The 21,834-nt window shown below is 38.7% G+C and overlaps 5 protein-coding genes, 2 long non-coding RNA genes and 3 other non-coding genes across 26 annotated transcripts in view; 1 reads left to right on the top strand and 9 right to left on the bottom strand.

Annotated features, from left to right (window-relative positions):
* Positions 1-2,310: 2,310 nt before the first annotated feature.
* LOC124197078 (cuticle protein 21-like) overlaps positions 2,311-21,834 on the top strand; it is a 62,635-nt gene continuing 43,111 nt past the window's right edge. Inside the window, exons 1-5 of one of the 9 annotated variants that reach the window (XM_046592350.1) lie at positions 2,311-2,426; positions 2,610-2,675; positions 2,751-2,810; positions 2,886-3,107; positions 3,201-3,626. In XM_046592350.1, the coding sequence (XP_046448306.1) occupies positions 2,421-2,426; positions 2,610-2,675; positions 2,751-2,810; positions 2,886-3,107; positions 3,201-3,566 (720 nt within the window). In that variant the 5' untranslated portion in view covers positions 2,311-2,420 and the 3' untranslated portion in view covers positions 3,567-3,626. Of the gene's footprint in view, positions 2,427-2,609; positions 3,108-3,200; positions 3,627-21,834 lie in introns of those variants that run through there. The other 8 variants (XM_046592348.1, XM_046592347.1, XM_046592345.1 and 5 more) reach the window with 8 other exon arrangements.
* Positions 6,953-8,132, bottom strand: LOC124197087. Of its 4 annotated transcripts, none has more exons than XR_006875968.1 (5): positions 8,011-8,132; positions 7,749-7,952; positions 7,588-7,678; positions 7,422-7,524; positions 6,953-7,093 (listed from the first exon to the last, which is right to left on the bottom strand). It is a non-coding gene; the product is annotated as an uncharacterized LOC124197087 (long non-coding RNA). The 4 variants fall into 4 exon arrangements; XR_006875966.1 differs by having other exon boundaries at positions 7,749-7,949; XR_006875969.1 differs by having other exon boundaries at positions 8,015-8,132.
* On the bottom strand, positions 9,146-10,528 carry LOC124197090. Its single transcript, XR_006875972.1, has 3 exons — positions 10,052-10,528; positions 9,891-9,991; positions 9,146-9,255 (listed from the first exon to the last, which is right to left on the bottom strand). It is a non-coding gene; the product is annotated as an uncharacterized LOC124197090 (long non-coding RNA).
* Positions 10,652-10,734, bottom strand: Trnal-uaa. The gene has a single exon. It is a non-coding gene; the product is annotated as a tRNA-Leu (tRNA).
* On the bottom strand, positions 10,787-13,876 carry LOC124197073 (ionotropic receptor 93a-like). 2 transcript variants are annotated; one of them, XM_046592329.1, is made up of 10 exons: positions 13,773-13,876; positions 12,847-12,912; positions 12,703-12,791; positions 12,559-12,640; positions 12,340-12,498; positions 12,078-12,261; positions 11,799-12,016; positions 11,602-11,730; positions 11,386-11,534; positions 10,787-11,315 (listed from the first exon to the last, which is right to left on the bottom strand). In XM_046592329.1, exons 3-10 carry the CDS (start codon positions 12,747-12,749, stop codon positions 11,039-11,041), a joined length of 1,245 nt encoding a protein of 414 aa, XP_046448285.1. In that variant the 5' UTR covers positions 12,750-12,791; positions 12,847-12,912; positions 13,773-13,876; the 3' UTR covers positions 10,787-11,038. The 2 variants fall into 2 exon arrangements, with proteins under 2 accessions (XP_046448285.1, XP_046448284.1); XM_046592328.1 differs by lacking the exon at positions 13,773-13,876 and having other exon boundaries at positions 12,847-13,683.
* LOC124197082 (duodenase-1-like) lies at positions 14,646-16,074 on the bottom strand. Its single transcript, XM_046592360.1, has 7 exons — positions 15,952-16,074; positions 15,776-15,880; positions 15,617-15,711; positions 15,432-15,555; positions 15,236-15,359; positions 15,020-15,162; positions 14,646-14,943 (listed from the first exon to the last, which is right to left on the bottom strand). The coding sequence occupies exons 1-7, from the start codon at positions 15,973-15,975 to the stop codon at positions 14,809-14,811; spliced, it is 750 nt and encodes a 249-aa protein (XP_046448316.1). The 5' UTR covers positions 15,976-16,074; the 3' UTR covers positions 14,646-14,808.
* On the bottom strand, positions 16,312-19,476 carry LOC124197081 (serine protease SP24D-like). 5 transcript variants are annotated; one of them, XM_046592358.1, is made up of 12 exons: positions 19,162-19,476; positions 18,997-19,080; positions 18,821-18,916; positions 18,280-18,346; positions 18,013-18,151; positions 17,821-17,943; positions 17,615-17,721; positions 17,371-17,515; positions 17,135-17,273; positions 16,924-17,057; positions 16,661-16,856; positions 16,312-16,392 (listed from the first exon to the last, which is right to left on the bottom strand). In XM_046592358.1, the coding sequence occupies exons 5-11, from the start codon at positions 18,034-18,036 to the stop codon at positions 16,710-16,712; spliced, it is 819 nt and encodes a 272-aa protein (XP_046448314.1). In that variant the 5' UTR covers positions 18,037-18,151; positions 18,280-18,346; positions 18,821-18,916; positions 18,997-19,080; positions 19,162-19,476; the 3' UTR covers positions 16,312-16,392; positions 16,661-16,709. The 5 variants fall into 5 exon arrangements, with proteins under 5 accessions (XP_046448314.1, XP_046448312.1, XP_046448311.1 ...); XM_046592356.1 differs by lacking the exon at positions 16,312-16,392 and having other exon boundaries at positions 16,543-16,856; positions 18,013-18,105; positions 18,216-18,346; XM_046592355.1 differs by lacking the exon at positions 16,312-16,392 and having other exon boundaries at positions 16,543-16,856; positions 18,216-18,346; positions 19,162-19,475.
* Trnal-uaa lies at positions 19,552-19,635 on the bottom strand. Its single transcript has one exon. It is a non-coding gene; the product is annotated as a tRNA-Leu (tRNA).
* On the bottom strand, positions 19,662-20,596 carry LOC124197083. The gene is made up of 4 exons (XM_046592361.1): positions 20,383-20,596; positions 20,112-20,320; positions 19,910-20,039; positions 19,662-19,847 (listed from the first exon to the last, which is right to left on the bottom strand). Exons 1-4 carry the CDS (start codon positions 20,406-20,408, stop codon positions 19,751-19,753), a joined length of 462 nt encoding a protein of 153 aa, XP_046448317.1. The 5' UTR covers positions 20,409-20,596; the 3' UTR covers positions 19,662-19,750.
* On the bottom strand, positions 21,132-21,214 carry Trnal-uaa. Its single transcript has one exon. It is a non-coding gene; the product is annotated as a tRNA-Leu (tRNA).

Raw genomic sequence — 21,834 nt, 5'->3', positions numbered from 1 at the left:
TGTAAATATTGTACGAATTACAAGTAGGTATCTCAGCTCACTTTTTTCTGTGGCCCTTTTTCCTCTTGACTTTCAGTAATTCTGTGGTCGGTCATTCCACCACTCCGATAGCTAGAGATTTAAAAATGAAATTGAGTAAAGAACTTTCTTAAACTTACATTGAACCTTAACTTATTGTATAGCATATTGACCCCTTTTCCTCTTCATAGGGCTTAAGATTTTTTTTTTTTTTTTCAAGTTGAATTATTCCCCTTTAATATTGTCCCCTGTTCTGTTTAAAAACCAACATTGAATGAAGCAATGTCATTATTCAATCCCAACCAAACCAACAATGAATGAAGCAATGTCATTATTCAATCCCAACCCAGTTCAAATGTTTCAAACTGTTATCCATTTTGAAACTTGCATCTCATGGATGCCTTGACACTTTAGGCAAGGTGGTTTGCCCTCTTAAACTATATTTTATTAATTTATTCAAATTCTTTTGAATGGCTTACTTTATCAAATAATGCCCAAAAAAGGTGACAAAAAACATCCATTGAAATATGTATTCTGAGAAATTTGTATTACCCAACTTATGATCAACGTATATAAAATAATATCTTCTCTCTTGAAGGAGCCGAAATTTGTATTCAGGTTTCTTAGCACGAGAATGCTTTGTTAAAATGCTATTCGTTGCTGTCCGGATATGTGAAACTTCGCCTGCAACAAACGTTCGCCCTGGACCACACCCTACTTGCAATGGTAACGATGTCGTTTATTCTTAAGTAATCAGATAAATAAGAAAGGTGGTTGGGAAAATTCTTCAACATTTTTTTTTAAGGATTCGTATTAGTTTCTTTCGTTAGCATTTTTTCGTAAAAAGGGAATAATTTGAATTGACGTTATGAACTGGATGAAGGGTAGCCGATTAGCAAGAAGCTTTTTAAGGAAGTAGTGAAAGATGAAGAGAGTCGGAATGTTGGCAAGAAAATTGAGACGTTCAGATACTAATGGGCTGTCACTTTCTATTCTTAAAAATAGCGATAGCCATCAGAGTTCCTTTTTCGAGAAATTATCGGAAACAGAAAAAGAGAAACAAATGAGAGAGAAAGTTTTTCTCTTTATTCCAAGAATATTTTTACACGTATACGTACGTATTTACTCTTAAATTGATTTTTTCTAACATTCTCAGTTGTGATTACACTCTTGGAAACAGAATCACAAACCCGGCTGTATAATAATGCACATTCATTCCAAAGTCATTCGTATAGATTCTACCTACGACCCATGGCCGGGAGTTATGACACTGTTTCAGACACGCACGCTATTGCATAGATAGGTAATTTAATTTATTAAATAAGCTGACATTTGAATTGGTCAAAATAACATAATAAGATTTTATTTTGAAATTTACCATAGTGGTTAAAAATCTTTTGAAAAATTATACGATTTGTAAGTTGACCTACTTGATACACTTTCTAGTAAAAGTGAAGTAGCAAGGTGATCCAATAAAAGTTGCTGGATTGGTGCTGATTCATTCAAATAGATGGGATAGTACTGCTTTAGGCGTCGTTTCAACAGGTTTGATGAGAAAGAATTGGACGATTTGCGACACTGACCGGGATTTGAATATCATGGCGAGCTATGGGCTTTTGCTGTTAGCAACATAATGAAGCTAGTACAAGGATGTATGTCATTTGCACATGCACCTTGAATCTTGGGTGTGCCAAAATAACAATAGCACTCGAAAACGAGTATTACTGTTACGGGGGATAAAGGAGTTGAATTAAAACCATTTTCATAATAATTTTTTTACCATTTTCTTAGGATTAAATTTTGTGGCATTCTTACTGGCCGGACTATTCAGTACTCCCTACAGAATTCACAGCCGATTACAAAAAAGGTATGCGGGTAGCCGGATACACCTCAACTATTTACATTTATTTCATTTTTATTTTATCATAGAGATCCTTGAGATCATTTAGAAGACAAACAACGCGAGAATAAATAAAGAGAAGGATATCACGAAATAAGACAATACGACCGCCTTTTTTAAATTAAATAAGGTAAGAAATCGTTCTATGCCTTGATGAATGCCCCTATGAATTATAATATTTCTAAAGAATTTTGGTCAATTCCACGGAAACAGATAATCAAATTAGAATCAAATCATAATATCAAAATAGATAGGCGAGTTCTCTATCCATTGATTTATTTTTCTATTTCATCTAATATTAACCGGTGTTTTAGATTACGGTTTTCTTTTGGCGATATCCATCCGTTACACAATTACTTTCGCTCGATACCGATTTAGCCCCAAAACGTCCCCTCCCTTATTGCCATAAGCTATCACTCTTGTTTCCTATAAAATCACGGAGCGATCAGTTTGAAAGTATCAGTTATCTAGCTGTTTCAAGCAAGTCAACTACTGCTCCAACATGAAGGTAACCACAACTGTAGAATTTTCGAGTTGAACGATTAGGAGAAAGTGCCTGTAAAGACAACCAAATTTGAGAAAACCACACTGTTTTTTTTTTCTATTCGCTTGTTTCGAGATTCAAAACATTTCTATGATATCAATAATATTTTATAACTTGGGTAATTATAAATTTTGTATTAAATTACAGTTCTTCATACTCGTTGCTCTTTTCGCCGTCGCTGCTGCGAATTCCTACGAGGCCCCAAAGTACGAGGCACCAAAGTACGAGGCTCCTAAATATGAAGCACCAAAGTACGAGGCTCCTAAATATGAAGCACCAAAGTACGAGACCCCGAAGTACGAGGCTCCTAAATATGAAGCACCAAAGTACGAGACCCCCAAGTACGAGGCTCCTAAATATGAAGCACCAAAGTACGTAGCTCCTAAGTACGAGGCACCAAAGTACGAAGCTCCTAAATACGAGACTCCCAAGTACGAGGCTCCTAAATACGTAGCCCCTAAGTACGAGACCCCTAAGTACGAGGCTCCTAAATACGAGGCTCCTAAATACGAGACCCCCAAGTACGAGACCCCCAAGTACGAGACCCCTAAGTACGAAGCCCCTAAGTACGAGTCTCCTAAATACGTAGCCCCTAAGTACGAGACCCCCAAGTACGAGGCTCCTAAATACGAAGAAGTCACATACGTAAGTTTAAGTTCAATTAAACAACTTCCATGATTAAAATTACGTAAGTAATGAAAATAATTCATCTTCGTCGTTGAATTGCCACTTTTTTAGGCCGCTCAACCCTACAGCTTCGGATACGATGTCCAGGATAAAGAATCTTACACTGACTTCGAGCACAACGAAAAATCTGACTACAATGTTGTCACCGGATCTTACCGTGTGGTTCTCCCCGACAGCCGCGTCCAGATCGTCACCTACAAGGCTGACGCCAACGGATACACCGCTGACGTGAAATACGAAGGCGAAGCCAAGTACCCCGAGTACGTTGAGTCCCAATACAAAGCTGCTGCTTCCTACGCTGCCCCTGCCTACAAGGCTCCTGAATACAAAAAACCGGCCTACACTGCTCCAGCCTACACTGCTCCAGCCTACCAAGCTCCAGCCTACCAAGCTCCTGCTGCCTACCCTAAATATTAATTCCCATAAATCGCAATCTTCATTGTGAGATTATTATTTAATAAATCAAATCTTCTAACGGTTTTATAGCATTCAAATGTCTTCGTGTAATCTTCATCGAAAAACCGTGAACCAGACTTTCACTGATAACTAGTTAACAAATATGATTAAGCTTGACAACATTCCCCATTTTTTGTAAAAATGATGTGATCTTAGAGATCTACAATTTAGAAACAAGTGGCTAGCTAGCGACGTACTGCCATCTGGCCCTTAAACGGGCAATTTTTGCCCGTTGGACGTCGTTCTACCACTAGGAGGCCAATAGATTTCAGCCAAAATTGATACGTCATTTGTTCACGGATTACCGATGTAGTGAGTCTTCAGAAATTGACCATTGAATGGACTTTATTTAACACGAAGCTACTACGAGAAAGAAGCATTACCTTGGGGATTTCGTCTGTTGTGATGTGTGATGCTGCGGTGGTGGCTTTTTGATGAAAAAAAAAGATATACATCTGAAGACTGAAGGGGGAAAATTTCACGTGAGTAAAGTTATTTGCCTTTATTTTGCTAGTTCTTTCAATGAGTGTCAAATGTCAACGAGCTAGAGAGGACATTGTTTTCATGTTAGTGATTAACGTTTCTTTTTTCGGACGCTAGACGGTCCCATAGCCTTTGATCATTTTCCACTCAGTTAATTACGTTTACTTTGCACATCTCTGAAGGACTTTCTCGCTGCTTCTACAAGAAAATTTTTGGTGTTTGCTGTCAGTTTCTGTTTCAGCAACAAAGCTCACTTGTTAGATTTTTAAATAATGAGTTTTTTTTCTACTTCCGGTTTTCACATTTCAGTCAGTAGTTCAGTTAATATTCATTCGAGGAACAAAAGAACAACATATTCGTGATCCTCGTCAAATTTGTGGTAAAGTTCATGTTTTGTTTTTGACGTACGCGTACTTCCGGTTTCAAGAATTTTCCTGAACTATAGTTCAGGAAAATTTTCGATTTTGGCCAAATTTTGGATTTCGTTTAAATCACACCTAATCGACCCCAAATTTGATGGAGATCACGAATATTTGGTTTATTTTGTCGGCAGCTCAATGGTTAAGGCTCTATCGCTTACTTCCGGTATACTTCCGGAAAATTTGCATAAGACTAACAAGTGAGCTTTGTTCTCTGCACAGTTCTCATGATTAATTACTAGGTTTTAGTTAACAAAAATGCGCTTTTCAAGTTTTGTGAGCATCTTAAGACCAGTCCTTAAAATAATGAGTTTTGAGATGTGTCTAATAGATGGCGTGTTTATGGTGTCAGTTATAGGCTTATGCGGTTTACTGTCAAAAGTTAAGCTATCTTTTCTTAAAAAATCACCAATTATTCAATGAATTCATAGGTAAATTCGAGTGATATTTCGTCTGTAACGTGTCGATGATGTGTTCTATTCCGTGTATATGTTGGATAACCTAAATCTAAATGTTTCTCATCAACTTACAGGATGAAACAAAAAGGGTCTTTTGCAGCCTAAACCAGCAACTATTTTGTTCAAAATCATTGTGTTCTACTGAATGTGCCATCGAAATGATATAAGTAACAACCAACAATAGCTTTATTACAGTATTGCTGAAAACTATATTCTTCTCGTCTTTTATTAGATTCGTCATAATTATCTGCTGTTTGTATTGGACTTGCTAGATCACCAACCCCAGCATGGACCAATCTCTCATTCCATCTTCTAGAGAACCTTGGATAACTGATTGGTGGTTTCATGTGTAAGTTCACTTGTCATGTCACTGAACTTTCTTTGTTGCAGTCTCATATGTATTTAAAGTACTGATCTGCACTTACATCTATCTAATGATTAAGAGACAATTTTGAGTGTATATACTGATAACTGTTAAATTATTCTTTTAGATAATATATGTCAAGCACATTGATAACACGAACAACAACCGAAACATCTTTTCAAGAAAAAGAAAAGGACTATACAGTCGACAAGATTCCTTGTTTCTTGTTTGCTAACCCGTTGGCTGCTACCCTTGAATCTCCCCTTTTACTTCCTTAAACGGGCTCTCTTCATTTGAGGTATTGTTTACTGTAGCTACAATCTTATTGAAAATTATTATCATCCAAAATAAATGTTCGTTCTGCTTATAGGGTAATCCTTCGCTACTTATCGTGGACTTCATCCATTGCTGAAAACCGACGAGAGCATGCTGTCATTCAAGACTGATAAATTTATATTTTGTAGTTAGCTAAATGACAAGTGAATAATCTGGGCTCCCTTCTTTTCTGTGGCCCCGTTTCCCTAACTAACCACTAACCAACGCCCGCCGGTGGTCACTCACCCGCTGTGAAACCAGGAGGAGGGGAGGGCTCTGGTCGAACGGGGACTTGCAAGGCGCATGATCTGATGAAAACTTTTGGAGGGTCATGAGTCTAAGCCGGAAGCCTACTATGACTATATCTCCCCGGAAAGCTTGACCTCGTACTTCTCTCTTCTTCCTTGTCCAGGTAATCTCCCTGGACACAGTCAATCAAGGCGGAGTCTCCCCCTGTCTTGATTGACTGCATGTGCGAGTTATAACAAACAGTCCGCCAGCCAATGAGACAAAAAAAGTGACGGTTTATTTTCAAGCAAAATCTGCATAAGGCAGTTAAAAATTTAACCAACTTAACAATCTCGTGTAGAGTTTTGCAACTTGTATACAGGTGCTAATCGCGTCTATATATGTTTGGTTTTCGATGCTTTGCTTGGCCGACTCACCATTGCTTTTATTTCAACAACCATCTTTCTCCACTACCAAACATGTATAATCGCGATTTGCACCAGTAGACAAGGTCCAAAACTCTACACAAGATTGTTAAATTGTTTAAATGTTTAACTGCCTTATGCAGATTTTCCTTGAAAATAAACCGTCGCTTTTTTTGTCTCATTGGCTGGCGGACTGTTTGTTATAAGATCGCACAAAATAAAAATCATTTTGAACCGGACGCTCTGTTTATTGATTTATTTATTTTATTTATGTTCGCCACTGATTAGAAAGTGTACATGGTTAGTATAATATGTTAGTTTAATACAATGTTATAATACATACTAGGTATAATTAGAGATATATTTTAGAGGTATGGGTATTAGGGGTGTGAGAATTATAGGGGTGGAATGGATATAAGTGTGGGTATTAGAGATGTGGGTATTAGGATATAATGTTAATATGTTGGGTTATACGTTAATAAAGGTTTCATCATTAATTTTCACGTCACTATTCATTAACATTACTTTAAATCTCCCCACCCCCCGTCATCTTCTTCCTCGTTGCTTTCCCAATATTTATTTTTTAACGTTAAAACTCCCCATATTTCTGTTTTTCTTCCTTCTCAACAAATAAAAGATATAGACACACATAAAATTGAACAAAATGCAGGATGCAAATTCCGTAACACGACGCCAGCACCAAAGAACAGCCAAAGTTTAACTTGAAGAAAAATATCTTTCACCGGCATAGGCTGGGACAACACGCATCATTGGCAGCAACAATGGAAACATGAACCTACAACACAAACGAAATAAAATTAATTTTAGCATCAATGAAAATACTGCATGAAAACAATGCTATGCAGTTTCACATGGTTAACCCAAATTTTCTATTGCAACATTATTTATCTTTTGTTTAATCAAAAATTTACATGTTCTCATTAAAGATTTAAATACAATTTCACAATTGAACTTTGTTCAAGGTTAATGACTCAACAAAATTCAAAAATGTTAAAACCAATCAATGGAAGCCAAGATTTTTTCCTAAAAACTCCTTTAGTTTTACTACCAACTCAACACATTTCATTTTTGATTAAACTAAATTAGAAAGTCACTTTACTAACCTTCAATTAGTGAATGTTATTGATGTTCACAGCAAAGGCCTGCAAAATTGGACGTAAGTGCTAGACTGATGGCTGAAGGGAAGTTCCATATTTTGAAAAGTGTCTGCAATAAAACATCACAAATGTCATGTTCAAAATCTTAAATCAGTTTAAACAAGGATTTTACCATTTAGAACATTTTACATGTGAACTGTTTCTCAGCTTGTGGACATGGTGGACAGTATGGTTTCCAAATCTTTGAAGCTTTCAAGTTTCTTCTACAAATAAAAAAATGGCATTGAACACCTTCATGGTTACTAGACGTGCAAACAAATTAATTGCACTCACCATCGCCAACCCATCACTATTAATAGAAATACATCCCCAAAGCAATCAAGCAAACATAAAAAACACAACAAGGGAAAATGGCTTCTCTCTTTCCCAAAACCCACGCTTCAACTAACATTGAAAATAGAACCAAGAAGAAAGTAGGGGCTGAAGGACTAGCTTACACCCAACAACTGAATGCAAATCAGGCAAGCCAGATGTCTTCTTCCCCCAGCGGCCCAGCCATAATCATAAAAATGAAATTTTTACTCCTGATGTTTACCCACAAAAATCTCTAGTGTGCCCACCCTGGAGCCGAGAAAGATGAGGTGGCCAAACTAGCAGCAGTTTTTTTCTTTCTTCTCTTGTGGTTTAAAGGGTTTAAACTAACTAACAAAAACACAAGATCACCTGATCCAGACACCAATAAGTTATATAAGTATAAAGTTATATAAGTATAAATATAAGTTAAGTCTGAAACCGAATTAATCCAAGCACTCAATCAGTAAACTCAATCAGTAAACGGCCCCAAATCACTGACGCCATTGAACACGCGACTGAATCACAGGCAGATAATGAGAAAATATGCAAATACCGAATCCCAAAGGAGTGTAGCTAAACAGCGCCCCCGAAACGCGACAGTGTAACTATCCAAGAACCCAACAGAGGGCCAAGAAAGGGTGGGGAAATCTGTAATTTAATCTGTTTAAGCCCGGTCCCTTCAACTAATGAATCTCTTCAAAATAATTTAACCAACTCGTTGTAGACCACATTCAATTAAATAAACTCACAGCAATCGAGTAAAAAACAAAGATACCGGCAAATAGGTGTGGTTCGTGTTTTCAATTATCATTGCCTTTGCGGGTCTTCTTTTGCAGCATTAGCAGCTTAAGAAATCCTCGTACTATCCTACCACTTCCAAGACTTCTTGCATCCACAAAGGGTTTTGGGTGACGTCATCTTGACACTTAAAACCATTTTACCCTTTTTTGCTTGCTATAATTTTGCTCAATTCCCTCCCTGAATGTTAACAAAAACAAGATAAGAACACTATGTTAGTAACCTATCCCGGCGATTGTTTATCGAAATTTGGAGTCGACTAAGCTCCACCTAACCGCTGCCTTACGAACAAATGTGACAGTTTAGGGGATTGTTGTGTTGGGATTCGTGCAAACGCTTGGGGTACGGGGTACTCTTAGGTACGGTACACGGATCCGGCGCTTAATACCTTTCCTAGCTACTTGCTGATTCGTACAACGGCTGTTCGCTTCCGCTTTTCAGTGACAGTTCAGTCGGACAAGTTCACACTACAGATGAAGCCAAAAAATAAACGGTCCCCAGGTTTCCATCAAAGAGAATTCTACTTCTACTTGCAAAGGACGTAGGAGAAACTAAAATGGAGGTTGCCTTACCTTTGGTCTTTGGATGAGGCTCTCACCGTCCATCCAAGTTCAATAGCGGTGGTGGTTTAGCGGTTGACCCTCGTAGCTGCTTCGATCTCACGAGAAAGAAAGAAGAGCGGTAAAATCTATTAGAAAAATAAATAAATAAATTCAGCACTCAATTCAATAAAACATTACAATTTGATTTGACGTGCATCAGTGAAAATTATAGCCGAAATTTATTTTAGGCGTTAAACTTCAGATATTCGTGTGGTTTTCTGGCTGAACAATTTTTTTGTCTCAGAACAACAATCTGAACATGATGTGCATTGTTATGAACTAAAAGATTAGACATAAATCTCGGAAAGGGGTTTGACGTGAAGAGAACTCAGTATTAACAAGTGCGGAGTCGGTGAAAGTTTGGAATAGAAAAGCTATTACTTCGTTAACCTCAATAAACAGAAATTGATTTTGATAAAATCCAATCTACCTGATGCCCAATGTCTTATTATTATCCAAGGGTTTGCTATGATTGCCCATTAGCAAGGTTAAGGTACATGAAAGTTACTTGGAATGTCGATTTTTAAACAACTTTTAGATCCCACTTAATAAATCTGAAACGAGAAAATCACTGTTACTCTCAACCAATCTGTTAGCAGGATTAGTTAAGTTTCTTGACTATTTTGAGCACAATAAGTACTTTTCACAGAATTCAAGGAGCACTTTATCATTTGTGACAAAAATCGCTTTTCATGGGCCATAAAGAATTGGCTGTCCTTACCAAATTTTAATGGTGGATCCATTATTTTGAGGAGGCAGGTAACGATGGGGATGTGACAGTGTGACACAGAACAAGGGGATTAGAAATTGCTCCTTTGCAACCTAAAATTCAATAAATTAAACTTCTGAACATCATTTGAAAACTAAAAGAAATGAACATACCATCAAATCACAAAATGTTGCCTGTTTAGTACATTATCATCCAATGACACACACCAAAATGCCATTTACTTAGAGAGAGACGGCAAGACATGGGATGAGAATATGAGGATCCAGAATATGAGACGTCAAGAGGACTTATAAAATGATTAACAAACAAATTCACATCACCTTATTTTCTTAATTACAAAAGTTCTTAGAGGCTTGATTTCTCGTTATTATCTAGAGGATTAAGTTTCTTTTTCTACTTCCTTTCATGATGATCGAATGCCACGTCTTGCAGAACAATCCGCAGTTACATAAATCTGTTACATCCCATTTGAGAAAAACCTGCTCGTGATAAAATCCATTGCTGCACTGGAAGCTCCGCAATTACACTGCTCCGAAATGGGAAATCAATAACAAATAAACAAGATCGAATGATAAATCTTTGAACATGATTTAGACTTCTTGTTTGCCAAGCAAGACATGTGTCTGACAGACGAAAGACGAACCTTCATAGAGAAGACTGGCGGCTCCGGCTAGCAGACCGAGCGTCATGCCATTTAGTCGTATCGGAGGGAAAACGTACCATTTAAAGAAAACGAATTTAAATTAAGCCATTACCAGGTGTGGGGTTCGAACCCACGTCTCTATACAGAGACCAGATCTTAAGTCTGGCGCCTTAACCACTCGGCCAACCTGGTTATATTTCATCAATAAGGTTCATTGAAATAATCGTGCGGATTTCAAGAGAAGAAAAAAAATCTGTTTATTACATATATGAATGAAGCGTGAAGTTGTTTGCTCTCGCTGAAAATTCTACCAAAACTCATTGATATGAGAAATGATAGTGATGAACCAACACAGAAACAAAATTTAAAAAAAACTCAGCGATGGCCAAAACATTCCCGCTAAAAAATAAAACGTGTTAATTTATACTGTTAGAGCTCTGAGCGGTCGACTACTTGTCAAAATGTAACATTCAATGTATGAAGTCTTCTGGGTAATTTATGTTCCGTGTTTCTTGTTAGATGCCATATCGGATTGTTTTGACGTTGAGGTATGGAGATTATTATTAAGTTCAATAAGAAAAATTAAGAAGGAGGCGCTGAATCCAATCAAAAGGACGACGAAAGCACCTGTCAAATTGCTCAGTTTAATAACCGAAGGTTTGGTTTCTTGCTTCTGGTTTCCGCTTTTTGTGTTGGCCAAACACTGTGGTGGCATCGGGTTGAACCCCGATTCCCAATGGTCGATTAGTCCACCTTGTTGGAACTCCATCACCCTTGGCGTTAAATAAATAACAGAAAAATGTCAGAAGGGTGTGACGGTGCAAAAGAGATGAATAGTTTTACCCTCTATTGATGGTGTCAGTGTAGCGACTGTGTTTCTGTAGAGCAAGTGACGCAAAGACGGTCAAGAAGGATTCCTTTGCCAACTGAATGTCGCATTTTTTAGTTTGATCAAAGTGCCCTTTGATGGCTTCCAGCTGTGCAGAAATCACCTATTTGTTGATACAGTAACGCAAAGTTAACGCGACAACGGTATTTTTCTAACGTTTTTATAATTACATCTGCAAAAGTTTTTCTTGAGCCGGGCTTAATCATATTAATGCACTCTGATATCATATGGCATTCGGAATTGGGGAAGGAATCCAGTTTCTTCCTCAATTTCGGAAGTATTCCAGTCGCGTTAGGATCCTTATTTGTCACCAAACGAGTTTAATGAATGTCACAAATTTAAGAAAGAAAAATCTTGTGTAACTTACCGAAATGTAGCGATTCAAAGTCGATGCTTTTCGAACAAGCAACTGAATATCGCTATGTTCAACAATATCGTAGACGGAATTGATTAGCGGATGATTAACTGGGGTCACGATGTAAGTGAATAATATCGACGTGTAGGCCTGGACGAAGATGAAAGCGGCCAGACACCAAACGCCAGCGACCAGCCGAAATGATAAACGTTTTGATGGGCAAGGTCCGCCTATTTATTATGGATAATTATGAAAATTTCATAAGAAAACTTTAAATTTTACAAGATTAACCTTGTGACAATAAATTGCCAAAAACGTAGACGTAATGTTTTCCAATTTGTCTCACACAATAAAGCCAATTCCATTGATTTGTTGTGTTGCCATGGTTGGGTACGTTGGAAGGTCCAAACGCATTTTCAAATAATTGCAAAACAATAATGACGAAGACGATCGAAATGACAAGTCCCAGCCAAACCTGAACGTCCGTATAAAACATTATAATTGCGATAGATTAAATAGTGGCTAAGATGACGTAATAATCAATTCTATTTACCGGCCATTGGAATGGTTTGATGACGGCGTTGATATTGGCCGTGTCACCTTGGACAGGTATGAGGAACCGATAGGGTTCAAAAACCAAAGGAATCGTCACGTCCACAACTAAAAAACGTCCGTACGTCAGTCCCACGCCTATGATTAGCAAGTCACATTTCTGCGAAAAACATATCAATCAATTTTCAATTTAATCACATGAACATTGACTAGACTCAACTTTTTCCCACATATAGTTGAAAAGTCCGCGTTCCTTTCCTTGTGGCTCCAATCTGTTCTCTGTGACTCGGACCATCTCGTACCTAATAGAAAATTGATTGGGAAAATTACAACACAACAAATCGATGACGTGCTTATCGCTTACGTGAAATTGAAACGTTCTGCCAAGGTATCGACGATGGTGCCACCCATGAGCGGACCCGTCAGTCCTGGGGGATTTCCCTTCCAGCGAGGCTAAAAAGTCAATAAATAAATTTTGATTGCGTTGAACTTTTAAACATATAATTACCCAAATAACTTTGAGGTGTTGGCCATTAAGTGTGTTTGAACTCGACGACGACACCAGCGGAAGGTTCTGAATTTGGTAGCAAATTATCAATATGAAGAGCGTGAAAAGACGTGACATTCTGCTAAACGGCGAAGTCTCTCGAGTGAATTGCTTTCTCCGCAAAGGTTCCTTTATTTATACTGACGTTGCAATCATATTACTCGTCTCATATTGTCTCGATACCAATCGAAGAGTGCGTTTGTATTGATTATGTATCGGTGCTGTCCAGTGTCCAATCAAAACTGTTTGTTACTGACGACTCCGGACTCGGTATTTTCCGTTTCAACATCAACAAACTAAAATTTTCATAGTTTTCCCGCTTGGAAAACAAAGTCTATATCCACATACTACGATATCACTAAATGTTTTCCAAAAATGCTTACTTCCACCGAAGAGCATGTTTTTGTTATTTAGGTAGGTCAAAGTTAAACTAATGCCAAGTTCGTTCTGTACAAGACCGCATAAACCTCAACAACGTGGCACTCTTTGAACTTGAAACCAAGCAACAATATGGATTGGATTGCTTGAAAATCCTGCCGACTCACCAATCATAATTGAACAATTAAATTAATAATTTCTTGGTTGAGGGAATTTCATCATTTTCTGCGGACAACTAGCCTGTGTAGTGTGTAACCCCAGTTGGTCCAATATTTGCTAAAATATCATTGGTGCTATCGGTAGCAAATATACTAACTATCCTGCACACGTTTCATAAAAGTTTAACTATGTTTGCACTTATGGATTTTGGTGAGCTATGGGAAACGATTCCAACATTCGGAAACGTGTTCCATCATTCGGATTCGCTATAAAACCGATGACCATAGTAACAAACTACATATTCAAATATTCATGGATTCAAAATCTCATATAGTAATTAAATGAGTTACCTTTCAGTCGAATTCAGCATGTTTGTTAAGGATAACACCATTCCCTTTCCAGTCCTTGTGACATTCCGGCCGAGACGCCAATTTGCCTGTTGATAGCCCAAAGCTATTGCAATAGTCCGAAATAGAATTGTAACCGCTGAATTATGCCCATAAAGTTATATAGATGATGAAATAATTAGTAAATTGAAAAATGTCTAAATAAATGACAGGTGACAAACCGACGGCTGCTGGATCGTAAGGACATAAAAGCGCTGGATCTCCTTGATGTCTCCCACATCCGTCCTGTCGGGGTGACGACCGTCATCTTCTGCGTGGTGTCCAGCTGATAATTGTCACCACGATCGTAAAAGGTCTTGTCTCCTCGTTTGTAGGTGTTGAATCTGCATCCGTGCGGATCGCACTGCCCGTTCTGACACGGCTGAGTTGCGTATACAGTGGCCAGGCTGTTGGCTTCGCATGTGTCTCTTCGCAAGAAGGGCGATCCTGCTTTGTTGGCTGTATATCCCAATATCCAGTCCCGTTAGTGGCTCCAATGATTAAAAATTAATTAGTTTTCATTTTCTAAATTTTCTGTACGCTACTATTACATAACACAGTTTTTTGCTTATATAATAGTTTAAGGGTGATTCACTTGCCTACGACATGTCGATTTAATATGTTCTCCTGGCAGACAAATTTGGTGCGGATCTTTCACTTGTTAATTTTAAATGGGCACATCACGTGACCGTAATCTATTTGTTTGTCCAGAAGAATGTGAGTAAAAAATCGTTAAGGTTTAAATCAATGTTTGTTTCATTCTTCCACGATAGTTTGACGTGTACACTGTACACGAAGTACCAAAAACAAGACTTAGTTCAAATGTCAGCATTCAGATGGCTGTCACGAATAATGTATTCCACCGTGGGATAATAATAATAATAAGTATAGGAAGAACCATATATAATAGTATAGGACTCGAGCAGAATCAACTGAAAATGAACTCATTCTGTCCCTCAATCGAGCTTATAATATAGATAATCAAGATTTTTCAAATAGATTATAGGTTGCTTTTGATCCAAGCTTCATAGGATCGGACATCGACACCCACTACAGGCTCTCCTCCGCCGCAACGGGCTTGGCTGCTGATACCAATTTGATATCCGTTCAGCAGGATCGGACTGCCAGCATCAAGCTGTGATAATTTTACAACATACATAGTCTGGTAAACACAGCTCGCATAAAACATTAATAGAATACTTTTAACCTACCGAACAACTACCAACACCAGGAGATGCGGCGCAGATGAAAAATTGGCTTCCGAAATTAGTGTTGCCAAAGGCCGCCATGCAGAGTGATTTGGGCTGAATAGTGATGTAACTGCTGCGCAGGTATGTAGTGAGTTGAGTCGCACCTGTGAACAGAAAACAACATATGAAAGCTATACAAAAGAGTCGTTTAGGTTTGTATGGCTTAATGGAACAGACCCGAGTATCCCCAACCGACGACACCAGCTGAGAGTCCGCTATTGACGTATAACCCGAAACCGAGCCGCACTGGTGGCACAAAAGTGACAGGTGCGTCCAACGTAACGACGGCAATGTCGTGCATCTGAATGTTAAGTATAGATATTTAGCTGGTGACAAACAATCGAAGAAAATTTTTGTTGCTGTCTGTGCTTACGCCAGTTGCTGGGTTGTAATCTGGAGCTCGGACGACTCTGACGACAGCTCGCACCACTCTGTCAACATCCGGAATCAGTGACACTGTGTTCATCCATGCTGTTATCGGTACACTTGGTAGGAAACTAATTAAGAGCAAAAAAATGCTTAAGATTCTATTACAAAATCGAATTGAAGTTTGAATACCTTGGGAAACACCAAGCGGTCGTTAGGACTTTGTAGGGCGTGATTAGAGTTCCGGAGCAAAACAGTTTTCCTGTTACCTGGTTTCTAAAGTAGACCTAAATGTGACAGTTTCGTTAACATCCTTGCAAAGACAAAAATTTATTAGTTCTTAATTCTTACCATGTAAGGAAATTGGCCCTTGGCGGCAACTGCTCCGCCGATAATGGAGTCGACCTCACCGGAATCTTCGCACAATCCATCAGCAAACAGGCCACAAAGAACCAACTGGAATTTACAAATTTCGACAAGAAATGTTATCAACTAAATATAATCATAAATGAACTTTTACACTTTACCGAAAGGAGAAGGATGTACCGCATGTTGAGAATAGTTGAGCTCGTCCGCGCTGATTGTTTCCTGTATCCAGACTCGGACTCGTTAATATACACTCAAAAGCTGGACGATGTGTCACGCAGGTGGTCGGCATGTTAATATTGATTCAGTTGACTGCTGGGACGTAGATCGTGTTTCAGTACGCAAGTTGCCCGCAACAACCCAAATAGAGGGACATGGCTGGGCAAAATAATAATTGAATTCAGGTTCCAGCTGCAATGTCTGGTTGTAATTGGACTAATCGATTTCTGGGGTAAGTCAATACACACTTTTGGCACACCTGAATCAGCACATTTTTCAAATATTAGTTAATGTCGGTCTATTTCAATGTATGTTCGGATTTCCATATATAGCGCCATCTCCCCGAAGCAGAAACAACTCTTTACAGTTATGAATCACCTGGACTGATAAGTTAATGAATTAATTCGAATTAATTAATCGTGTGTTTTAGCATGTTACAACATTGTCAAAGTGACAATGTAAAATTTAGCACCGAAACGCTGGAAACTTAACGCTCACAAGCTCCCGTAATACGTCATTGCGAACCATATTGGTGTTTTGATTAGGTTGCTGTATTTTATCTATTGAAAGGTCTACTTCATGCATAGAATAATTGAAATTAACGTCGGACGAATTCAATCAGCATGCATGGAATGAAAACAAGTCTTTTACTTTTTCGATTATACGCACCGCATCGGTTAGTAAGTAAAGACATTTCATTCTACTGATAAGGCATCGGGGACCAATTACGGTAGCGACGGATGTCAACGGCGACAATCGGTTCACCTCCCCCGCAGCGCATGTTTTTGCCGATGACACCAATTACTTGCTTTTGGTCATTAGATAGGATCGGACTCCCCAAGTCATACTGAATGGTCAAGCACAAAAGATTCCCAATGAGTAGATGAAAATGATCAGACAATAGTAGATCTTACGGTACAGGCACCAGCGTCTGGGTACGCTAGACAGATAGTATTGATATTGTCGACGGTACCGAAAACCTTTTGGCAATCATAATCTGGAATCAAGTTCATGTAACTATGAAGAAGTTTTGTCGAAACCATTCCTCCTAAAGTATTCGAAAAAAAAAAATGTTTGACTATTATATTACAACACGACAAGGCATAATTTCAGTTGATTAATTACCTGCATAACCCCAGCCGACTGCTAGTAGTTGGTTGGGCACACCCACCTTCGGTTGCAAAGTGTATCCCAACTTAGCCGGTGTGGCAGATGTGGGGAGGACTTCCGTTTGCAGTAAAACTACGGCAATATTGTCGTGATTCTGTTGAAAAGAAAACGCCAAACTTGGAAAAATTAACTAATGCAAAAATGATACGACAAACCATAATAATAATTTTTTTAATGATAGAAATTCGTACACCGTTGGATGCTGGATCGTATTGGGGGTGTTTGTAGACAGTGATGACAGAGCGAGAAATTGCAGAGGGCCCTCCCACCTCTGCCGAGGCAAGCCATGCAATTGGTGTATACTGTGTCGGTGCAAATCCAACACCAGATTGAATCCTGTATAGGGAAATTAGAGAAATACCATGAGATGTGGCATTTAAATCATTAATAAGTGGCTTGGTGACATAAAGGAGTTAAAAGAGAGAAAATTGATACCCTTCAAAGCAAGAAGCTGATGTCAAGACTTTTTGCGACGTTATCAAAGTTCCAGCGCAGGAGAACACGTGTTTGCGAAGCATGCGATTGAACTTTGTAAAATATACCTGTAACGAGATTTGCATGGATCAATTAGGATGTGTTCAAAACATTACTTCAGTTTCAGATGAAAATAGTGAACTTGTCTTATTGAAGAATAATATTACCATGAACGGGTAAACGCGATTGTTGGGGACGACCCATTGGCTGACAATTTGGTCGACTTGTTCATCGCCAGCTTCCTCGTCTTTGCCACATATTCCACCCAGGAACAGACCACACAAAACCAACTAGGAAATTTTGCAAACACAAGAATACAACAACAACAAAATAAACTTGAAATGAGAAATTTCATTTACCGTGAGGAGAAGAATTTGGCGCATGATGATATGGAGGTCTCGTCGATAATTCAGGTAACATTAGACAACGCTATTTATACCCATTTCAATCATCTGCAATGACGTAGTGTGTGGGCGAACATGTATAGATCGATAGAATCTGTTCAATCGTACTTGTTAAAAAAATTTCACAGCTATCTAAACAACAATGAGCGCTATTTCACCTGTTGGGTGGTTGGGATGCGACATTTTTCACAGCTGTCTAAACAACAATGAGCGCTATTTCACCTGTTGGATGGTTGGGATGCGACATCCTAAAAAGGCATCGAATACGTCTCCGCCCACACAGCTATCACTGAAAAGGTTAGGATTTTAAATTTATAAGCATTACTCATTATAGATGATGGGGCAATTCTGACGAGAGTAAAGATAAAATTTTCCTCCCTAAAAGTTTGTACATTCGTGGTTGATGTCAGTGGCAAGAATAATCCAAGATTGAAAATCTACACCAGGGATTACTTAGAATTATTAATGCCCTCTCTCAGTACATTTTGTGATAAAATTGTCGGGAAACTGAACTTTTGCCGACAGCATGTTTCGATTTGGGTCATTTTCCTAGAATGTGACAGCGGCCATAGGTTAACTTTTCACCCTTAACGAAAAATGTTGCAAATGCCACGAATTTCGGCAAACTAAGCATCAACAGGATTAATTAAGCTGTCTTCTAATTACTTTTGACAGGATTCAAGGAACACTTTATCATCTAGACTGGAAGGTTGCCAAACAAAATTACTTTCCTTAAAGACCTTAAAGACTGGGTTTTTCTTACCAGATTTCAACAGTGAATCCTTTGTTTTGAGGAGGCTGGTAACGATTGATGTGTGAGATGTACTGCAAGTGTGATTAGGTATTGCTCCTATGCAGGCTGTGATTCAGAAATCAAAATGGTGTACATAATATGAAATCTAGAAGAAACGAGTATAATATTCAAAATTAGTTCATTACCTTCCAATGCAACCACCAGTGTGCCACACACTTCAGAGAACGAGAAGCTTGAGATGTGTTACATGCAGGTTACATGCAGGACCCCTGGACCCCACCATCACACAATTTGACCTTATTTTATCTTCTTCATTTAATTAGGGCTTAAAGGCATGATTTGGTTATTACCTCAGAGATCAATTTTTCCCCTTTACCGATGTTTAAACGCCACGTGTTATTACACACCAATCCACAGTTCCATTTCCATAAATCTGCTACATCCCCATTTGAGAGAAAACTTGCTCTACAATAAAATCCATTGCTGCACAAGAAACTCTGCAATAACTACTTCACAGTTGAGAATAACTAAACAATATATTTCATATTTATCTATTTTTTGTCAAACGAGGGCAAGTAAAACCTATCGACCATCCTCTTGGCGCCCTTCCAAGTTCCAATGTCTAGCACTCTAGCAGACGATATTGTTCGGCGATGTAACAGAGTGGAGTCTGGCGGGAGATTCGTTCAGTAAATCAAAAATTGAATTCATTTTGCTTGGAATTAATATTTTTCACTTCATACCATGTGTGGGGTTCGAACCCACGCCTCCATTCGGAGACCAGATCTTAAGTCTGGCGCCTTAAACCACTCGGCCAACCTGGTTGAATAAATTAAAATAATCACTAAAAAAACTTAGACATCGATTTTTATTACAAGAAGTACGTCTACAATTATCATAGAGGCGAAATATTTAACGAAATAATATGGGGGAAAAAAATTAGGCGTTAGTCGGAACGTCTCCATGTCGCGGTAGAAATTCGTAGAGCCAATCCATATCCCATTCTTGACTCCTCAGATGCATCGCCGCTCCCATTCTATCAAGTAAATTCATTGTAAACTATTTGCAACAGTTACTTTTATCCCAAAAAACACTTACATTTGATTCCTGTCGATCTGGCAGAAAGTAGTCAAGTCGTTGTCCGTGCAGCCAATCACGCAACACTGACGCAGAAGCGAATCGCTTTTCTCGTCTTCCAATTCCGTCCACTTTCTCAACCGAGTGTCGGCTGTAAACAAAAATTAAAAGTTATCAATAGTATTTGAATGCCGCTTTTCGCTTCAGGAGAAAATCAACAAACCTGATTCAGAGTCAGCCAAGGACGACGACTGATTGAGGGCCACCGGATCGATAAAAGCTGCTGGGCTTTTGATTGCGACGCAGACCTCGTCTATGGCTCTGATCAAATCACGTCCGCAGAAGCGGATTGTCATTGGCTGATTTTCCTGAGGTGGACGGGCAAGCGTGAAAGTGGCCAATGCCAGTAAAATAATACAAGCCATCCAACATCTGAAAATCGTAGTTGTGATTAAAATCGGATAAATTAAAAATTGAGTTAAACAATGAATTACCTTCTAACTGTCAAATGCGCCATCATTTCCGATGTTTTCCTTAAAGTTGAGACTCAAAAAATGTCCAAGATGATTCGATGAGAGATGCCAGTCGACTATGCAAATGAAGCTGGAGAGCGGGAGTGCCTAGCTTCTTTAATATCGATTACTATCGCGGTTTGCAGCAGCGGGCGGGATGTGCTGTTGACTTATGGATAATTTGAAATAGAGGAGCTTTTGATTTCCTTTCGTGCCGGATTGGGCAATATCCATGACAGTGTGTGTCGTGTGTGACACTGCGATTACGTTACTCGGAATAGATAAGCCCCCAAAACGCCACGGGTCGGGTACTAATTTTATGCATCTGTCGGTCAGTCGGTGGATGATGAATGCCGCGCCTTTGAAACTAAACTCGACATTTTTAATGTTCCTGTTATTTTCGATGCTTTTAAATTAAATGAGATAGATTTCCAGAATTATTTGGTCATCTCTGGAAATTTTTAATGACGCATTTCCCATCTACGATTCCAGGAATGAATGAAACCGGGTCGAATGATTAAGGCTCATCGTATTTCATCTCTTGGAATTCTACTTTAATCAAATATTCAAATTACGCCTTGCGATTCCCCGAAGTCGGCAGTACCATACATTACGCAAGTCCGATGAACGGAAGTTTACTTCTCTTCAAATCAAATAAACAACTGTACATATTTTGCTTCCAAAGCAAGACATGTTACCTAAAGATATAACTTTAGCTTTAATGCTTAAAATACCAGGTGTGGGGTTCGAACCCACGTCTCTATACAGAGACCAGATCTTAAGTCTGGCGCCTTAACCACTCGGCCAACCTGGTTTTACCACACCAATTTTTAATAATTAAACAGATAACAAACTGACAGTTGTTAATTTGCGCAACTTGAGCGTATTCGTAATGTCACAATTCCAATCCGCCTAAAAGATGAACCTTGAACAGAGTTAACTAAACAACTCCAGTGTATAGACGTAGCGTCGAATATAGCAATTATCAGGATTATCTTAGTGACGAATGCGACAGTAGTAAGTTGAAAATAAATTGATTAACAAAATAAACACATAAATGTGGATGGATAAAACGAAAAGTGCGCACATACAGTCCACAGCCTAATCAACTGCGTCGTAGCCTTCGATTGCCAGATACCAAGGTTTAATGGCGCGTGTTAAAACTAAATTAAAATGTCTAAACAAATGTGCCGAATGAGCTTTGCTTTATTACGGTGACTTGCTTCTTTTTACGGAGAATTGGGTATATAGACTACAATAAATTCAAGAAAATGTTCCTGTTACGGTGAAACCGGGACAACTTTCCATTCTATAGATTTTTGTTGAACGCGGTCCAGAAAACCCGTCTGTTGGATTGCTAAAAACGTCGATTGCATTTTTCCCCGTTGCGATTCAACATTGCCGATATTTCGGGAAAGAATAATTTACTCTAGA

Source organism: Daphnia pulex, chromosome 7 (assembly GCF_021134715.1).
Source record: "Daphnia pulex isolate KAP4 chromosome 7, ASM2113471v1".
Classification (NCBI taxonomy): Eukaryota; Metazoa; Arthropoda; class Branchiopoda; order Diplostraca; family Daphniidae; genus Daphnia; species Daphnia pulex.
This window is presented reverse-complemented; position numbering and strand designations above follow the sequence as displayed.

What these genes read in the sequence shown, in the direction of transcription:
- LOC124197083 (XM_046592361.1), bottom strand. Translation starts at nt 20,408, where the DNA reads ATGATGGCGCATTTGACAGTTAGAAG. An exon ending in GCGCATTTGACAGTTAGAAG is followed by an intron (nt 20,321 to 20,382) that starts GTAATTCATTGT and finishes TACGATTTTCAG; the next exon opens with ATGTTGGATGGCTTGTATTA. An exon ending in CTTGGCTGACTCTGAATCAG is followed by an intron (nt 20,040 to 20,111) that starts GTTTGTTGATTT and finishes TTTTGTTTACAG; the next exon opens with CCGACACTCGGTTGAGAAAG.
- LOC124197081 (XM_046592358.1), bottom strand. Translation starts at nt 18,036, where the DNA reads ATGCGCCAAATTCTTCTCCTCACG. An exon ending in GCCAAATTCTTCTCCTCACG is followed by an intron (nt 17,944 to 18,012) that starts GTAAATGAAATT and finishes AAAATTTCCTAG; the next exon opens with TTGGTTTTGTGTGGTCTGTT. An exon ending in ATCGCGTTTACCCGTTCATG is followed by an intron (nt 17,722 to 17,820) that starts GTAATATTATTC and finishes ATCTCGTTACAG; the next exon opens with GTATATTTTACAAAGTTCAA.
- LOC124197082 (XM_046592360.1), bottom strand. Translation starts at nt 15,975, where the DNA reads ATGCGGTACATCCTTCTCCTTTCG. An exon ending in GGTACATCCTTCTCCTTTCG is followed by an intron (nt 15,881 to 15,951) that starts GTAAAGTGTAAA and finishes TGTAAATTCCAG; the next exon opens with TTGGTTCTTTGTGGCCTGTT. An exon ending in CTGGTGTTGGTAGTTGTTCG is followed by an intron (nt 14,944 to 15,019) that starts GTAGGTTAAAAG and finishes AAATTATCACAG; the next exon opens with CTTGATGCTGGCAGTCCGAT.
- LOC124197073 (XM_046592328.1), bottom strand. Translation starts at nt 12,963, where the DNA reads ATGTCACGTCTTTTCACGCTCTTCATATTGATAATTTGCTACCAAATT. An exon ending in AACACCTCAAAGTTATTTGG is followed by an intron (nt 12,792 to 12,846) that starts GTAATTATATGT and finishes TTGACTTTTTAG; the next exon opens with CCTCGCTGGAAGGGAAATCC. An exon ending in GCAGAACGTTTCAATTTCAC is followed by an intron (nt 12,641 to 12,702) that starts GTAAGCGATAAG and finishes ATTTTCTATTAG; the next exon opens with GTACGAGATGGTCCGAGTCA.